Source organism: Herpailurus yagouaroundi, unplaced genomic scaffold, assembly GCF_014898765.1.
Source record: "Herpailurus yagouaroundi ecotype Mexico unplaced genomic scaffold, PumYag 100, whole genome shotgun sequence".
In the NCBI taxonomy this organism is placed as follows: Eukaryota; Metazoa; Chordata; class Mammalia; order Carnivora; family Felidae; genus Herpailurus; species Herpailurus yagouaroundi.
In genome coordinates, this window is record NW_024412391.1 from 16,611,695 (window position 1) to 16,629,728 (window position 18,034).

The 18,034-nt window shown below is 41.2% G+C and overlaps 1 protein-coding gene across 5 annotated transcripts in view; it reads left to right on the top strand.

Annotated features, from left to right (window-relative positions):
• The window catches only part of UBE2H (ubiquitin conjugating enzyme E2 H), a 103,215-nt gene that overhangs the window by 28,756 nt on the left and 56,425 nt on the right, over nucleotides 1–18,034 (top strand). Inside the window, exons 1-2 of one of the 5 annotated variants that reach the window (XM_040471981.1) lie at nucleotides 1,903–1,955; nucleotides 2,037–2,090. The exons of the other annotated variants lie outside the window; for them this stretch is intronic. Coding sequence (XP_040327915.1) covers nucleotides 1,918–1,955; nucleotides 2,037–2,090 — 92 coding nt within the window. The 5' untranslated portion in view covers nucleotides 1,903–1,917. Of the gene's footprint in view, nucleotides 1–1,902; nucleotides 1,956–2,036; nucleotides 2,091–18,034 lie in introns of those variants that run through there. 5 annotated transcript variants of the gene reach the window in all.

An 18,034-nucleotide genomic window follows, 5' to 3' on the forward strand; every position in this document is an offset into this window, starting at 1 on the left:
TTCTTTCTTTCTTTCTTTCTTTCTTTCTTTCTTTCTTTCTTTCTTTCTTTCAATTCTTCTAGAACTTGAGCATAGATAAATTCTTTTTTAATGTTTATTTTTAAGAGAGAACATGCCAGTGGGGAAAGGGCGGGGGACAGAGGATCTGAAGTGGGCTCCGTGCTGACAGCAGTGAGATGGAACTCACAAATCGTGAAATCATGACCTGAGCCAAAGTCAGGTGTTCAACCAACTGAGCCACCCGGGCGCTCCAATGAATGGTTTTTAAAAAACGAGAAGCAAGCACAAAACATTAATCACTTGTTATGATTCTATAGCAAATGATTGAGAAATTTAAAGCAAATCTGTTTGGGGCGCCTGGGTGGCTCAAGTCGGTTAAGCGTCTGACTTTGGCCCAGGTCATGATCTCACGGTTTGTGGGTTCGAGCCCTGCGTTGGGCTCTGTGCTGATAGCTCAGAACCTGAGCCTGTTTGAGATTCTGTGTCTCCCTCTCTCTCTGTGCCCCTCCCCTGCTCATGCTCTGTCTCTCTTCCTCAAAAATAAACATTAAAGAAAATTTTTTTAAAAAAAGCACAAATCTGTTAAGGTCTATATAAGCTAAGCATGTTGATTTCTGTGGTAGATGAAGCCAGTGCTGTATCATAAGACTTTTCCTATTTTTCTTAAATTCCTTGAACTGGATATATATTTTTTTAATGTTTATTTTTGAGAGAGAGAGAAAGAGAGAGAGAGCAAGCAATCAGGGGAGGAGCAGAGAGAGAGGGAGACACAGAATGTGAAGCAGGCTCTAGGCTCGGAGCTGTCAGCACTGAGCCCGACGTGGGGCTCAAGCCCAGGAACCATGAGATCATGACCTGAGCAGAAGTTGAATGCTTAACCGACTGAGCCACCCAGGCACCCTGAACTGGATATGTTTAATGGCAGAAGACTTCTATAAGCCAGTTATAGTACCCACTAAAAGTTTGTGTTTAGGATATTAGGGCTTTGGAATAAATAAATGTGATTATCTACCTATACAAAAAAGCTGAAGACCTATAAACCAAAAACGTGCATCTGAGAAAGCCTTGTGAGAGAGAGATTTATGAATTTCTTCTGTCATGTCATTAATGATTGAACCTGGGGTGAAAGGCACATTTTAGCTGGATGGACTTAGGAGGCTGGCCAAGGACAAGGAATTTTTTTATTATAGGTTGTTTTTGCATTGCCTTTGATATGTTTCTAAATCCGGAACTAATGATTGGAAGAAAGCTCTGGAATTCAGTATTTGTGTGACTTTTGAGGTGGGGGGGTGAGGCTCAAACATGACTACATGTTGGGGACGGGGGATTTTTTGCAAGACAGGCAGACTGGAGTCTGGGTTGCTTAGTCTGTTTGCTTGTGCTTTGGCCACAGGTGCAGGCAGACTGTTTTACAAAGCGTTTAAAGTTCTGCTTCTCAGCAGATGCCTTTCCAGTGTTTCTTCCTGGTGCTCTGAAAATCATATGTGGGGGAAAATGATCTTGTTCAGTTTAGAGGGTAAGGGCGTTGTCTGCCTGAAAGCACCAGTAGGATTATTTAATTTTTTTTTTTTTTGAAGTTTGAGGCAAGAAATGAGAAAACTTCCCGCCATTTAACAAAATGGAGCCAAGCCACTGTGTGTGTGTGTGTTTTTTTTTTTTTTTGAAATATGTTTCTACCACTCCTTTAAAGCTATAAAAGTTAATTTCATAGCCTGAGGGAGGGATGCTGTTTCCCCTAAAAGATCAGTTCTAGGAAGGTGTGAGGTTGAGTTGTCACTTGGTCTGTAACTTAAACTGATAAAAAGCCTCTTAGAGTGCTTACTGTGTGCCAGGCACTGTGCTGTTAGCACTTTAGATATCTTAATCCTCAAAATACCCCAAGAGGTAGATTCTGTTGTCATTTTTCCTGTTTTACAGATGAGAAACCCGAGGCTTAGGCCTCAGTCTCATGCCAAGTAAGTTGCAGGGCTGGGTGATAAACTCGGGCTGACTCTAAACCCACTAAAGTCGACATAACAGTGCTGCTATTTCGGCAGACCATGTGGAAAGGAAGGTGGTCTTCTTTTCCCAAGGGAGACGACTCGCAGAAGGTAAGTTACGGTCATAAAGAAGGCTAGTGTTGAACCCAGAATTCAAACCCGGGTCAATTTGAAGTGAAAGCCTGTGTTCTTTCCACTGAGTGTATTGTATTACCTCTTAGAGTACATTACTGTAATATCTGATTTACTAAGATCTTTTTATTTCTGGTGCTAGCTGCTCTCAGTTTATAGAGGGGGTTATTTAAAAAGTTCATTTGTGAGGTGATGGCATGGAAACCAGAATACATTCTCTGCTGGCAGTGAGTGCTGAACCTGGTTGTGGTTCCGAGGCCAGAGCCCTTTGGGACAGTTGATATGTCTCACCTTCTTACGCCTGTGATACCAAAGGCCGTTCTGAGACCTACTCTGAGTTCTGAGGAGGAAGAGAAGCAGATATGTGCTCCTACTTGTTTCCAGATTCCATTTGTCTCTTTGCAGATGTTATCTCCCTTGGTACAAGCAATAAATTTATAAAGTATGGATTTGAGGGTGAGCACGGAGCCTCTGAGGGCAGACTTGGTTCTGATTATGGCTGGACCAGTTACTGGTTCTCCCATTCACTCTCTACTAGGTGATGTGAGATGAAGCTCTTTTCTAAGGCTTAGTTTCCTCATCTGTAAAATGTCTGGGTGCCCTCATTGTAGGGCTTGAATGAGACAAACAGGCATTAGGTGCTCAGCATAGTTATCTGGACATGGTAGGTGACCAAAAAATGATGGCAGTGGTTTAATCTGCTTTATGGTGCATCTCTTCCGTTATCAAAGATTCTTGTAGAGGTGAATGCTTTCTGGAGTAGACTGTGGTGTAACATTCTGAATTGGGTTTTAGGTTAAGATTGGGATTCTCTTTATTTTGTAGTCACATGTAAACCAGTAAATTGCCTTGTAATTCAAATACTGTATCCTCAAATGATCTTTTGTAAATTTTTATATACTTTAAAACCTTGACTTTATTTTTTATTAAAAAGAATTTTTTTCAATGTTTGTTTATTTTTGAGAGAGCATGAGCAGGGGAGGGGCAGAGAGAGAGAGAGGGAGACACAGAATCCAAAGCAGGCTCCAGGCTCTGAGCTGTCAGCACAGAGACCGATGCGGGGCTCAAACTCTCGAATCGTGAGATCATGACCTGAGCTGAAGTCAAACAGTTAACCGACTGAGCCACCCAGGCACCCCTAAAACCTTGACTTTAATTGAAAACGCAGTTGGTTGTGTTGCACAAAGTATTTTAAGGGTTGAGCATACATTTTGATGAATGGCTTTGAAATTAACAATATTCATGAGCCGTTTAAGTTCTTTTTGCAGTTGAACATAATGTACTTTTTGTTTCTCAGATGGAGAAACTGAGGTAGGAAGTGGAATGGACTTTGCCCAAGAGTTATTGACTAAAGGAAGGGTGGGCAAATCATAGATATCCTATAAAAGGCCAAATAGCAATTTAGACTTTGTGGACTATTATGGTTTTTTTTTCTCCCCCAACTACTTAACGCAGCTGTCCCAGCACAGAAGCAGCTATCAATAATATGTAAATGGGAACACCTGGGTGGTTCAGTTGATTAAAGCATAGGGCTCTTGATTTCGGCTCAGGTGATGATCTGTCGGTGGTGAGATGGAGCCCCACATTGGGCTCTGGACTGCGTGTGGAGCCTGCTTAAGATTCTCTCTCTCCCACTGCTCCTTCCCTGCTCGTGCAGGTGCACACACACTCTTTCTCACAAACAAACAAACAAACCCAAAAAACATAAATAGATCACCTTGGCACGGTACAATAAATCTTTATTTATGAAAACCGACGATGCCATAGGTGGTGGACCCATGGACTAAAGAAACATACTTAGTTCTGTTTCACTGTAAATCCCTGCCTTGGTCCTGCATCTCTCTCTGTAGGTTGATATAGATTGATTAAAGGTTGATTATTCCACAGGCTTCATGCTCAGTCTTTGCAGATTACAAATCCTTTACCATAAAATGACTCAGGTGTTTACATCTTCAGTTGAGCTGTTTCCCAGACTCTAGATTGGTACAGCTTCCTGCCTTTCAAACTTCTCTTCAAGAATATCCCAACTGGCCCCTAAAACTTTAACATGTCTGCTATTGATTTCTGTATTATATCCTCTAAAGTCAGACCATGAGTGTGTGTGTGTGTGTGTGTGTGTGTTTTCACTCAGCTGTTACCCAAGTGGGAAACCTGAATGTCATCCCTTTACTCCTTATTCTGCCTTCTTGACATCTTTACTCTCTCTGCCTACCCCCCCCATCCCTACCACCACTGCTTAATTCAGGCCCTCATGATCCACCTGGGCTGTTGCAGATCACCCCACAGCTTCAGAGCTCCCTGTGTCTAGTCTCCCTCCTTCCAGTCTGCCTTTCATTTTGCTGCTGGAGTGATCCTGTTTTCAGAATATCCGATCTTGCCACTTCCTGCTGGAAACCCCTTAGTTGCTCTTCAGTGCCTGTGGTTTAAAGCCCAACCTGGGTATAGAAGGTCCTTTTGATAGGGAGGAGTAGTGCCTGCCTACAGTGAGGGTCCAAGATGTAGGACTGCACCCACCCTGCAGGTGACCAGCCTTCCAGAGGGGAGTGGCTGACTGTTGTGCATGGTCCCTTCTTCTGGCTCGCTTGCCTTTATCCTTTAGTATTCACCTCATGCATTGCATTTTCCTCTGAGCCTTCCTGGAGCTCCCATGCCCATCTCCGTATCTACCTTAGGTGCTTTTCCTGTCTTGTGTGTGCTCCAGTAGCATTCTTTGCTTTCCCCGTGAGCAGTTACACTTTATAATCAGCTCTGTGCTTGTAGCTTCAACCCCCCACACTAACTACCCCCGCCCCCACACACAGGCTGCTCCCTGGAGGGTAGATCCTGTGTCTTTTATGTACCTTTGTCCCCAGCTGTTAGAACTGTACACTGTATACCTGGGCTTGGACATTTTGAAGAATGGGCAATATCAGTAAAGAGGTAGGGCCACAGGTACATTTTTCTTTCTTTTTGGGGTGTCCTTATTTTTACTCTTCCAGGGGAATTAAAAGCCTAAGGAAAGTAGCGAAAGGAAAAACCCTTGGGCTCGGGTATCTAGTGCAAAAAATGCTGGGTATACAGGCCTGGGGCTTGGAACTGATCCTTGTATGCTCTTCGTGGCCCAGCAGCTCACTCCTGAGAGCTATGGTTCTTCATTTGGAGTGTAGATCAGAACTCATGGGGCTCTTCATCAAAGTATACGTGTCTGCTGAATACCTACCACCCTCCCTACACCCCCACTTCTCTGTGGGGCAGGGCATGTTAATACCCTGGTGATTCTTACAGATTTTCCTCGTGTTTCCAGTCATTTCTTCCCCTGTCATTTTCTCCCTGCTCCTTATATTTCATAGTTCTTCATTGATAATTCTTATGTCTTATTTCCCTCCTTCTTAGATGGGGGCTTTGGGTGCAATAAGGACCGCACAATGAAGATGTTAGCATCTCAGTTTAGAACCCTCAATGCATTTGTACTTCGTAGTAGAAACATTGGTATAGATGGGGATTAATGTTCCAAAGTAAAATCGTGTACTTCAGCTACAAGTGAATTAAGTTGGCTTATTCATAAAGAAATACATTCTGAATTAAGTAATGGACTTAACTTTTGGAACAAAATGTAAGTCTGTTACCGAAGTAAGGACTCATGGAATCAGACCATTACAGATCACTATGCTGTCCCTCTTGCTGTACCTGCCTCTGATACCCTGACTTCTTACCATTGCAGATAGATACCCAGGCGCTCTATAAAGGCAGCCTTTTGGGGGGAGGAACATCAGGTTGGCCCTGGAAGGTGGGTTGGATAATGGGAAGGAGGTGCACACTTGTGTGTCTGTGCAGTGAAATCACAAAGATTCAAACAGTTATTTGCTGTCATATTTAGAAGTATACTTGGCTGGTTTTGAGATTCAGCCTGTGCAGATAGTTAGCTGGAGCTTCTAAAGAGGAAACCTCTTTATTCTTAAGTGATTGCTTGGTAATCTACATAACAAATGAGCCATTTTGCTTCAGAGATGTGAAATCGGCATCTATAAGTGAATAGTTTTTGAAACTAAAGTTGTTAAGACAAAAGTTCATCTTTTCACGGTAGGGTTTCTCTAGAAAATGCTCTTTACTCTATTGAAATGCAGCTAGTTTAAACTAGGAAAGCATATTCCAATAATAGGCCCATGCAATTAGCCTTTCCTATAATGGAGTGAATGCTGGAATTTTTTGTGCATTATCATCATCAATTGGTGTTTGTCCCAGGGGAACCACATAATAGCTAGAAAACCTTGATTGAGAGATGCAGACAAAGGTTTCTATCTTAATTCGTACGCATGCTTTAGTTCTTCAAACTAATAAAATGTCAGGCTCTTAAATCTAACACTTTTTTGGTAACCATCTGCTGAGCATAAGACTGAGAGATGGTGCTTCAAAACTATGTCATTATTTAGAATTAGAAGAAAATGTTGAGGGACTGACTCTTCATTTAGTGCCATATTCATATTAGACCTTGTATAGAAATGACACAGTGGTGTGCTGGCGAATGTTGAACAACTGCCCTGGGGGGATAAAGCCTTGATGCGCAGCATTTGCTGATTTCTGAAGTGCAAGTACTCCACCATGGCTGGTTTCAGACCACAGATGTGACGTCACTGAACTTACAGTTGGGAAGAAATGCATACAGTCAGCTAGCTTCTGCACACTGCTGAATTAACCTCATCGATTGAAGGTCCAGAATTTTATAGCCTGGATTTTTTTTTTAAACCAGCCTGGATTTTTTTAATACTTAAGTCCATTCCTGTCTTTACCTTTGTCCTTTGTTTTTTTGTTTTTTTTTTTAATTGGCCTTATTGATGTATGATTTATGTACAGTAAAATTCAGCAATGTAAGGTGTGCAGTTTGAGTTTTGACATATGTATATTTTCACCACAACCATGATACCTTATTACCTCTTCTGTACACAGTTGCCAGATTAATTTTTCCAGAACCTTGCTTTACACGCACCACCCACCTGTGCATAAAACCATCGCGGCCTTGTACCGTCCATAGGATAAAGTACAGCCTTCTGTGGTGTGGCTCTCTGCTGTCTTCTTGTCTACTTCTCTGGCCTTATTGACTATTGCCTGGCTAAATTAATCTCTTACTCCTCCAAAAAGACTGACCAGCTGGTTCCTAGCACAGTTCCTGTATCATCTGTGCCTTTGCTCATATCTCTATCTGCTTGCAATACTCCTGTTACCTCACGTTGCTTCTTATCTTGACTGTCTTGCCTTTCTTTAAAAGTCTGGTTTCCACCCCATTTTCTTCTTATGCAGTCCAGGCTTTAGTGATGACTGCCTCATTTGACCTATCATACCATTATTTGGCACTTAACTTTGCAACTTGTATTGAAATCCCAGGTTTTTTATGGAGTAGTTTGTTCTTCTCCAACAAAGTTGTCAAGTATGATAGGGTAGGAAGTTTAGTACAGCTCAATTTTTAGCATTTGGCATTGCTCAGAAAAACAGTAAGTGGTTCTTATGACAAACTTTTCAACTCAGTGAGTCACAAACACACTCAGTGACACCGTTGGGGAGAATGATACTGTGCTGTATCCTAGACCTCTTACAGGATGAAGGTTTGCCTTGTTACAGAGCGTGTGTGTGTGTGTGTGTGTGTGTGTGTGTGTGTGTAGTAATGTTTCTCAAAACCAACCTTAGTGATTAAAGTACACATTGGAGCTTTTATCTTTGCCTTGAAAATTCATTCAAAGGTGGTTAGCATCATGGACTTTGAACTCTTGGCAAGATTTAAACATTTTAAAGTAGGTCCCAAAAGAACGTTCTTTGTTCCTTTCAACAAGCTTTATTTCACTTTTTGAAGTATTGGTAAGAAGTCAAGAGGGTGTATCTCCTTGATTTCCTTCCTGTCCCAGGAAGCCATATTCTGGTGTTCTGAAAGAACTTTTGTGTCTTTTTCAGTAACTTTGCTATAAGCAAATTGTTGTTTGTTTGTTTGTTTGTTTTTAATTTGTACTTTATCTGTAAAAAATTGCATATGCAATTGTTGAAATACGACGTTGAATCAGCATCCAACAAGTGTGTAGAACAATTCTAGATGCCTGTCTCTATGCAGGTTCCTCTTCTGTCCTTTAAATACTGGGTGTACTTAGGTTCCACAGTTGGTCATTATCTCTTGTTAGGAGACACACTTTTCTTGGGTGATTTCACCTGTTGTCCTAATACAAGTGTCTCCAAAATTTTAAAATTCCTGGTCTCTTGAGTTGTAGTCTTGAACGGCCAAATGCCAACAGGATATCTCCACCAGACGACCCTTGGGAGATTGCAGATTTAACATGTCTTGAATAGAACACCCTCTGTGAGTCTTTGTGTCTCTCAGATTGCTCTTGCTCTCTTGCTGAATTGTATCGCCATGCCCAGATAACTCAGGTCTAAAACATTAGAATCCTCTTTGGCTTGGCCCTCTTCCTTCACCTTCGGAAAGGTCAGATTCACGTCAAATGTTTTTCTTAAAGCCTAAACGTTTTTCTTTTGTTTGAAGTCAGGCTTGCCTCATCCTTTGTTGGGAGAGGGGCTTCCTACCTCCCAGTACATAACTGGTGAACTAAGAGCAGATCCATTTCCCTGGCATCAGATTACCAAGCTCATGAATCTTAAAGGTAAAATTGGAAAGCCTGTATATGTAATTTACAGTGTGCACCAGTGTGTTCTCTCCCTATAGGTAGACATCGCTAGGAGCCCATACCGTAACTAAAAGATGATCTGAGAAGGAATCAGAACAAAAACAATGAGATGAGTCAAATGTTTAATGGCTTCTCATAATTTAATGGTGCCGTCATCTCATAATAGATCCCTTATGACCAGAAAACTCATTTTTATGAGCAAAGGCTCCTGCTCCCCTGCTCAGTGGCCCCTGCCAGCCTTTTTCTCTAATTTTTCCCACAGTGCTTGTAGGGCTGACCCTTTCTTTTCTTTTCTTTTTTAATTTTTAAAAATTAAAAAAAAAAGTGTTTATTTGGGGGGGAGGGGTGGAGAGGGAGAGGGAGAGAGAGAGCTAGCGAGAGCAAGCACACCCCAAGCAGGCTCCAGGCTGCCAGTGCAGAGCCCAACATGGGGCTCGATCCAAAGAAGTGAGATCAAGGGCACCTGGGTGGCTCAAAGATTTAAGCGTCCGATTTGGGCTCTGGTCATGATCTTACAGTTGGTAAGTTCCAGTCCCATGTCAGGCTCTGTGCTGACAGCTTGGAGCTGGTTTTGGATTCTGTGTCTCCCTTTCTCTCTGCCTCTCCCCAACTTGGATCTGTCTCTCAAAAATAAAACATTAAAAAAAAAAACTTAAAAAAAAAAAAAACAAAAAAACAAGTGAGATCATGATCTAGGCCGAAATCAAGAGTCAGACACTTAATCAACTGAGCCACCCAGGCACCCCTTTCTTTTTTTTTCAAAATTTTTCGATGTTTATTTATTTATTTTGAGAGAGGGCTGACCCTTTCTGTTGATACCTTTTTCTTTATATATATAAATACATTCAGTTTGGCTCCTTCAGATGGCTTGCACACCTTTCTTCCTGGTCATTATGTGCTGATACTGAGTTGAGCTTTGGAGGCCATCTTAATTTCATGTGTTTGGACAAAACGTCCTACAGCCACCACATAAGAACAAAGGACTAATCTCCCCTTGGGTTCAGCTGTCGTCACTACCTCCTGAAAACAGCCTTTCCCTTCCCACCCTCCTGGGTTAGGAGCACCTTCTTTAAGCCTCCTTTGCATCCTCTGGGTAACTCTTATGGTAATAGTCACTGGTAATTGCTTGCTTGTCAGTTTCCTACTGAAGCCTGAGCTATCTGAGGGCAGATACCCTCTAATTTTCAGATCCCACTGTCTAGCGTAGTGCCTGGCACCCATTCATATTATTTATTTATTTTTATTTTTTCACGTTATTCCTTTAGCTAGAATTTGTTGAGCACTCATTTTTGCCAGGCAGAGAACAAGTCAGATAAGGTTCCTGCCCTCTTGGAACTTGAATTCTGTTGGAGGTGAGGGAGGTTTTAAACAGACAAAGTAGTACTTTTGATAAGACCTACAAGGAAATGGACATAAGTAGAGAATAACTGGGGGTCTGTTGGAGTGTGTAATCCAGGTGATCAGAAAGGTATCTGAGGAAGTGGCGTTTGAGACGCACCATAAAGGATACTCAGAGGAAGCAAGCTGTCTGTAGACACAGAGGAGTCAGGGCCAGCCGGGAGAAGTAGCCATTGCAAAGACGCTGAGGAGGGGGAGAGCTTGTTGTGTTTCAGGAAATGAAAGAAGACCAGTGTGGCTGGAAAGGCAGAGAGGAAGAATGTGGTACGAATAGGTCTTTGTAATAATAATGTGTCTCCTGGCTGTTGTGAGGGTTCTGAGTTAGTACAAAAGGCTTAGAACAGTACTCAGCCTATTTGAGTGCTAACCGAGATAGCTGTGAATACATGTGTCTAAAAAGGGGAAGTAGCAATTTAAAAAATTGGGAAGGGGCTGCACCGGCATAGAAGTTGAGCAGAATGCCATTTGGGGAACAAGTTATAGGTTAATAAGCCCGTCATTAGTAATTGCTGACATCAATATAATAAGGGCCTAAGCATTTACATGTAAAACGTCACTTGTGTATTTAACACTTGAGATGCAAGAGATGTAATTTCAGTTTTGTGTCTTAGTAACCAGGGCGGACTAGATTGTAGGTGTGTCCTGTGAAAGCTGCAGATACGGTTTTTGGAATATTAATAATAACAAATACTGAGCCTTGCCTTAATCTTGTATTTACTATACTCCTTTTTTACATCAGGAAAACCAAGGCACACAGAGGTTTAAGTGACCTGCCTGAGACCGTCTGGCAAGTAAATGATCAAGCTGAGATGCGCATTAATGAGTCCACTCCTCTAACCACTAGAATTCTGAACTTATTTTCTTGTGAAGTCTCTGTTCTTGGGGGAAAAAAAAAGCCCTCTTCTTCTGGGGTAGGGTAGCTCTGAAACCGGGTGATTTTTGTGACACTAAGTAGTAGAGAGGTGACTGGGCCTTAGGACTTCCTTGGTGTTCTGTCTCTAACACGTGATTCTGCAGTCCTGGATTTTACGTCTAGATAGTGCAAATGTTGAATATTTTCTATTTATTTTAAAGTGATGTTAGTGGTTCCTTTTTCACAGAGAAATTCTTAATTACTGCTGGGCACATTGCAGTCAGGAATTGATCCCTTTCTGGCTTCCTTCTGTCAACCAGTATATTCATGAGTCACCTTCCTTTGCCACCTAGCCAGCAAATGCTTAGGGATTGGAGTACATGTTACCCAATCGAGCCAAAGAGTGAGAAAAGTAAATTTGTGAGGGGAATACATTCAAATATGAATATTCGTCTTGATGTGTTTAAACCTGTTGAGACAGTTCTGTCAGAGTTGAGGGACAGATTAATGATAGATATATTGGTTTCTTGTTTGCTTAATTTTTTAAGGCAGTCATTATTTCCTTGGGAAAAAAATACTGAAAAGAAAAAACCTGGTCATACAACACTATATGTCGCTGCAGTGAGTAATATTTACATGGTCCTTAATAATGTAATCTCTGAATGTTAGTTTGATCAACAGTGGTGTTATACATTTGTTCCATGGATAGGGAGAGGGAATGTGGGGGTAAGGTGAAAATCCTGATATTCTATAGTGAGAAAGTCTTTTGATAATATTTGTAACCAGAAAATCAAATAATATGTAGATATATGGAAAATAAATACCATTTTATATGTTTGAATTATTTCCTATTAGATCTCTTGTTTTAAGGAGTCAAGAGTAAACTATGGCTTCTAATAAATTAGAGATTTAACTTTATTTCATATAATGTTAAGTATCTTTTACTGAGATTTTGTGTAAATCTGTATAAATCTTTTGTGAGTATTCATTATTTTTTTTAATGTTCATTTATTTTTAAGAGAGGGAGAGAGCATAAGCGGAGGAAGGGCAGAGGGAGAGGGGAGACAGGATCCAAAGCGGGCTCTGTGCTGACAGCAGAGAGCCTAATGTGGAGCTCGAACCCACGAGCCGCAAGATCATGCATGACCTGAGTGAGGTCGGACATCCAACCCACTGAGCCACCCAGGCGCCCTAAGTATTTATTATTTTGTATGCTGTGAGAGCAAAAGTAGTTTGGTAAAAGGAGATATTTAAAATATCAGGTCTACCCTAGAAATAAGAAATTAACCTCACATTCTATTTGGGGCATAGATATAGAAGTGCAAATGCTTTGTATATTTAGAGAAGTAGGTAAGATACTATTCCTGTCACTTAATTAAATGATGCCATGTCAGACTAAACTCTTCCCTTCCTTTCACCTTTTCGTGCCCAGGTTCTGGAGTTAATCTGTCTTATGGGTTAAGTGAGATTTAATTGGCTAGTCTGGTCTTTGAGATAGCTAACCAAGGGTGTTTCATGTCTTAGTGTGTTCTTGTTCATAAATCCTGAAGGGCCATCCTCACATGAAGGTGCCGTGTTAGGCAAGAAGTAAGGTCAGTAGAGTGGATCTTTTTCCCTTGGGTGACCCAGCCAGGGTTGCAGGTGAGTTGGTGAACAGCATGAGAGAACAAGAGCCCTGGGCAATTTGAGCTACAGATGGCGATCGGGGTAGTGTTTAAAGATAATGAATTTTGTTTCACTGTAAAAGTGTTAATGCCAGTGTTGGTGAGGGTGTGAGGAAACCAGGTTGGCTCTTAGGATGATGGTTAGAAAGTAGCTGGAGGCAGTCTTTTTGAAGGACATTTATCAGAATTAGGTATATATCCCTTTGACCCAGAAGTTCCACTTGTAGAAACTGCAAACAGAAACTTGAAAAACTATAGCAACAGGCATGTACTGGAGTGTTCTTTGTGACGTCGTAGTAGCAAAAAGCTGACCATAAACTACCAGTTCACTAATGGATGATTAAATTATGGTACTTTGATACCGTGCGAGCATTAAAAGGGGGGATGGCTTAGATCTCTGTGTACTGATCAAGATGTCCTCCACGTATTCCATGGAGAGAGGTGTTTACGCAACAGTTTACACTTGTGTGTCTGTGATGATATGAATGTGTTTATATAAAATAAACTGGTTTATCTGGGCAGTGAGACTAGCAGGTTAGGCGATGGGAAGGCCACGTTGGGCCCCACTCACATTTTAAAAGACAGTTTAGGGAAAAGGCCTACAAGTCAGTGCTTCACCAGAGGAGGTTATTCAGTTGTATTGAGAGGTGCACTCACAACAGCACTCTGCCCTGTGGTGTGGCACCCGAACCTATCAGTCCTGTTTGACCCCGTGGTACAAACATGAGAGAGGGAAACTTAATAGTTTTGTCACCTTTTCAATGCCAGATTTTCTTCTATATATACACCCACTGTTGTGTGTGTCTAGGTTTGTTTTCTCTTGTTTTGCTGTATTTGATTTTTTTTCACATTGCTTAATTATTCAGGAAGCACGCCTTGTGAGAAATTTGATTTTTAATTTCCTCCCTGGACCTCATAACAATACAGCTTTTATTCTCATACTGTTTGTGCATATTTAATACTCAAACTTTTTTACTTTAAATTATTAGACTAGCTTCCCTATCCTTACTTATCACTTCCATACCTCTTAATTGTACCTGACAATCAATTAAAAAAAGTTTTTTTTAATGTTTATTTCTTTTTCTTTTTTTATTTTATTTTTATTTTTATTTTTTTTTAATTTTTTTTTTCTACGTTTATTTATTTTTGGGACAGAGAGAGACAGAGCATGAACGGGGGAGGGGCAGAGAGAGAGGGAGACACAGAATCGGAAACAGGCTCCAGGCTCTGAGCCATCAGCCCAGAGCCCGACGCGGGGCTCGAACTCACGGACCGCGAGATCGTGACCTGGCTGAAGTCGGACGCCCAACCGACTGCGCCACCCAGGCGCCCCTTTCTTTTTCTTTTTAAAAAAAAATTCTTAATGTTTGGTTTTTGAGAGACAGAGTGTGAGTGGGGGAGGGGCAGAGAGAGAGGGAGACACGGAATCCAAAGCAGGATCCAGGCTCCGAGCTGTCAGCACAGAGCCCGAGGCAGGGCTTGAACTTGTGAGCTGTGAGATCATGGCCTGAGCTAAAGTCAGATGCTCAACTGAGCCACCCAGGCACCCCTGTGTTTATTTTTGATAGAGAGACAGAGTGTGAGCAGGGGAGGGGGGGGCAGAGAGAGAGATAGACACACACACACACACACACACACACACACACAGAATCTGAAGCAGGCACTAGGCTCTGAGCTGTCAGCACAGAGCCCGACACGAGGCTCGAACCTATGAACTGTGAGATTATGACCTGAGCCGAAGTTGGGCGCTCAACTGACTGAGCCACCCAGGCGCCCCAAACCTGTTACTTATCTCTTTATATGTGTATTGCTTTAAAAAGCCTGAGTTTGTGCCGCTGTCTTCCCTCATTTAATTTTTATGAAATCGAGGTTAAGGTGTTACTAATATTTGACACCTGCTATGCCTAATGAATGTGGAGCTGCAAAGTGGACAGCAGGTGTTGGTCCTTCATGTTCTGGAAAAGAACTAGGGAATCAAGAGGTCCTTCTGACCAGAGCTTTAGAGCAATGATTTATAATGGCAAACTAATGGTTTGTACGTGCATGTGTGTTCTTTTCCCCCTTTCCTTTGGGTTTATAGGCATTTGTATTTGAATTTCAAAGAACTTGCTTTAAGAAATTCTTGAGATTATTGATGTTGTAAAATTACTGTGGGGAATTCTTGGTCTCTAGAGACATAAACGCATAATTAGACAGTATGGAGAAGGAAAGGAGGAAGAGTCGTGGCCTGGGTTATGGACGTGGATCTTTCCATAAATAGCTCCATGACTTTGAGATGTGTTGACTGCTTCATAAAAAGGAAAGGTTGGGGGCACCCGGGACTGTCCAATTCTTGGTTTTGGCTCAGGTCTTGATACCACAGTTTGGTTCATGAGATAGAGCCCTGAGTCGGGCTCTGCACCGACAGCATGGAGCCTGCCTGGGATTCTCTCTCCCCCATCTCTGCACCCCACCCACATGCACACACGCGCGTTTTCTCTCTCAAAATAAATAAACATTAAAAAAAAAAAAAAAAAAGAATGACCGCATGCCTAAAATCTCTTCCTGCTCGTTTTCTGTGATCCATTGTTTTTCACTTTTCTATAATCTTCATCTGTAGAATGGGTACCACTGCTTGTATTTGTTAATTTTTATACAACACTTTGCAGTTGTAATATACTATATGTCACTTGGAGAGTGGCAAAGAATATATTTCCTTTAAAAATGTCACTGCTGGAGGGGCGCCTTGGTGGTTCAGTCTGTTAAGTGTCCGACTTTGGCTTAGGTCATGATCTCACAGTTGGTGAGTTTGAAGAATCCTCTCTCTCTGCCCTCCCCCCGCCCCTTGTGCTCTCTTTGTCTCTTCAAAAATAAACATTAAAGAAAAAAAAAGTCACTGCTGAGGCACCTGGCTGGCTCAGTAGAGCATGCGACTCCTGATCTCAGGGTAATGAGTTTAAGCCCCATGTTGGCCATAGAGCTTACTTCAAAAAAAAAAAAAAAAAGTCACTGCTTACTGTAAATGATTCACATATGCTTTAAGTATGTCTGTGGGTAGGGATTATTAAACAATTCTGTTTTCATTGAGTGATATTGTAGTCTATGTGTCAGGTATTAGGGTAAAAACTGCTCTACTGTATTGAAAACAAAGGAAGTAAAGTTTTCAAAGATGTTCAGAGAAGAGAAGAACATTGGAAGCATGAAATGCCAAAGATACTGCATAAAGCCATATTAAATTTAGCTTAATAATACTTACTGAGAAGCCCCTCCCACTGTGACCTAGGGACTGTTGATGGCACATTGAAGAAGCATACAGCCCAGAAGGGGAGATAGCATGTTTTTTTAAATAGATAGTTGCATGAGGATTTTGCAGAGGGCCACTGGACTATTTGCATGTTTCTGTATCATTTATGGGGAAATTACATGTTGTCTTTGACTTCACAAAGTTTTCAAGTTCAGGTGCTATTGTCATCCTTAAGGTTGTGATGCATTTGTTTTTCTCCTCCAGCCTCCTGTGATTAGGTAGTCTGCCTTTGGAATGACAGGGTTCTTTCTGTTAGCTTCTCTGACATGTGGGTAGTGGTTTCATCTGCCTCCAAACTGAAAACAGGAAAGGTGGAAGTTGTGATTAGGTACCAGTATCTTTTAATGTGTCCCACTCCTAAAATTTTTCCAAAAATCGTTTTTTAAACCATTTTTCTGGAAAAGTGTTTAAGGATTTTCATTGTGAACTTGATGTCTCTGGGGTGTCTTCTGTCTCGAGAATCTTTTAAGTCCTCATTTTTTCTCCACAGTTCAAAGCTCTATTCTAAATATATGGATTTTTGACTGGTTCCCTCACAGTGCATGTCAACCTTCCAGAGAGGTAGAGTGTAGCTAAATATATACAATCTTCTGATTTAAAAAAGGAAGAAGAGGAAATGGTAGGTATTGGAAATTAAATAAAAGTAAATAATTTTGTTTTATTATGAAATTTTTCAAGTGTGCACAAAATGAAAGATGAGTTCACTGAGTCTCTGTCACTTAAAACTTTGCAGTTATCAGGACTTTCTCACACTTCTCGTTTTCTTCTCTCTGAAATATTTTAGGGCAAATCCCAGACATTGTTGTCATTAACAACTACATAACTCAGTTGGTCCCTCTTAAAAATAGGGACATTTTCTTAAAGAGCCATAATATCCTTATCATGCTTAAGATAATAAGCAATTCTCTGGGAAAATGATTTATTTTTAACATACTGTGTATTTTATCTTTGAATCAAGCTATAACAAATCATGAAAATTAAGCTTTTGATTAATCTTATGATTTATTTAAGACTAATATACTATTGGGGCGCCTGGGTGGCGCAGTCGGTTAAGCGTCCGACTTCAGCCAGGTCACGATCTCGCTGTCCGGGAGTTCAAGCCCCGCGTCGGGCTCTGGGCTGATGGCTCAGAGCCTGGAGCCTGTTTCCGATTCTGTGTCTCCCTCTCTCTCTGCCCCTCCCCCATTCATGCTCTGTCTCTCTCTGTCCCAAAAATAAAATAAATAAACGTTGAAAAAAAAAATTAAAAAAAAAATAAAAAAAAGACTAATATACTATTTAGTTAATATATTGTTAATTTATGTATATGATTTCTGCATTTTTAATTAAAAGTAAACAAAATCCACAGTTGCCAGAATAGCAAAACAGTGAAGTTTATTAAAGAGCTATTTATATTTTATTGATAACCTTTTATTTTGAAAGTAAACAAAATTAACAGTTGCCATAAAATAGCAAAGCAGTAGAGTTTTTTAAAGAGCTATTTATATTTTATTAATAATCTTCTAAATATTTTGAAGTGCTTAACTGGAATTCGAGCTTCTTAGAAAGTATATATTTTATTTCTGTTTTTTGTTTTCTTTTAGGTTTATGTATTTTCAGAGAGAGAGAGCACAAGCTGGGTAGGGGCGCAGTGGGGGTGTGTGTGTGGAGAGAATCCCAAGCAGACTCTTATGCTGTCAGCGCAGAGCCCCATGGGGGGCCCAAACTCACTAACCATGAGCTCAGGTCTGACCTGAGCCAAAGTTGGACACTTTAACCGACTGAGCCACCGAGGTGCCCCCATTTTACTTGTTTTGCCTGGGGTTTTTTTGGTCTCAGGATGGCATCATTTTTCCATATTTTCCTTTGCTTTTCTATTGGGCTTTATAGGTCTGCTTTATTTTTTAGTGTTTATCTTTGAAGGAAAGAGAGAGTGTGAACAGGGGGTGAGGGGGTGTCAGAGAGAGACACACACACACACAGAATCCAAAACGGGCTCCAGGCTTGAACTCACGAACCGCTAGATCATGACCTGAGGTGAAGTCGGTCGCTTAACCGACTGAGCCACCCATGTGCCCCTATAGGTCTGCTTTATAAAACCTTTT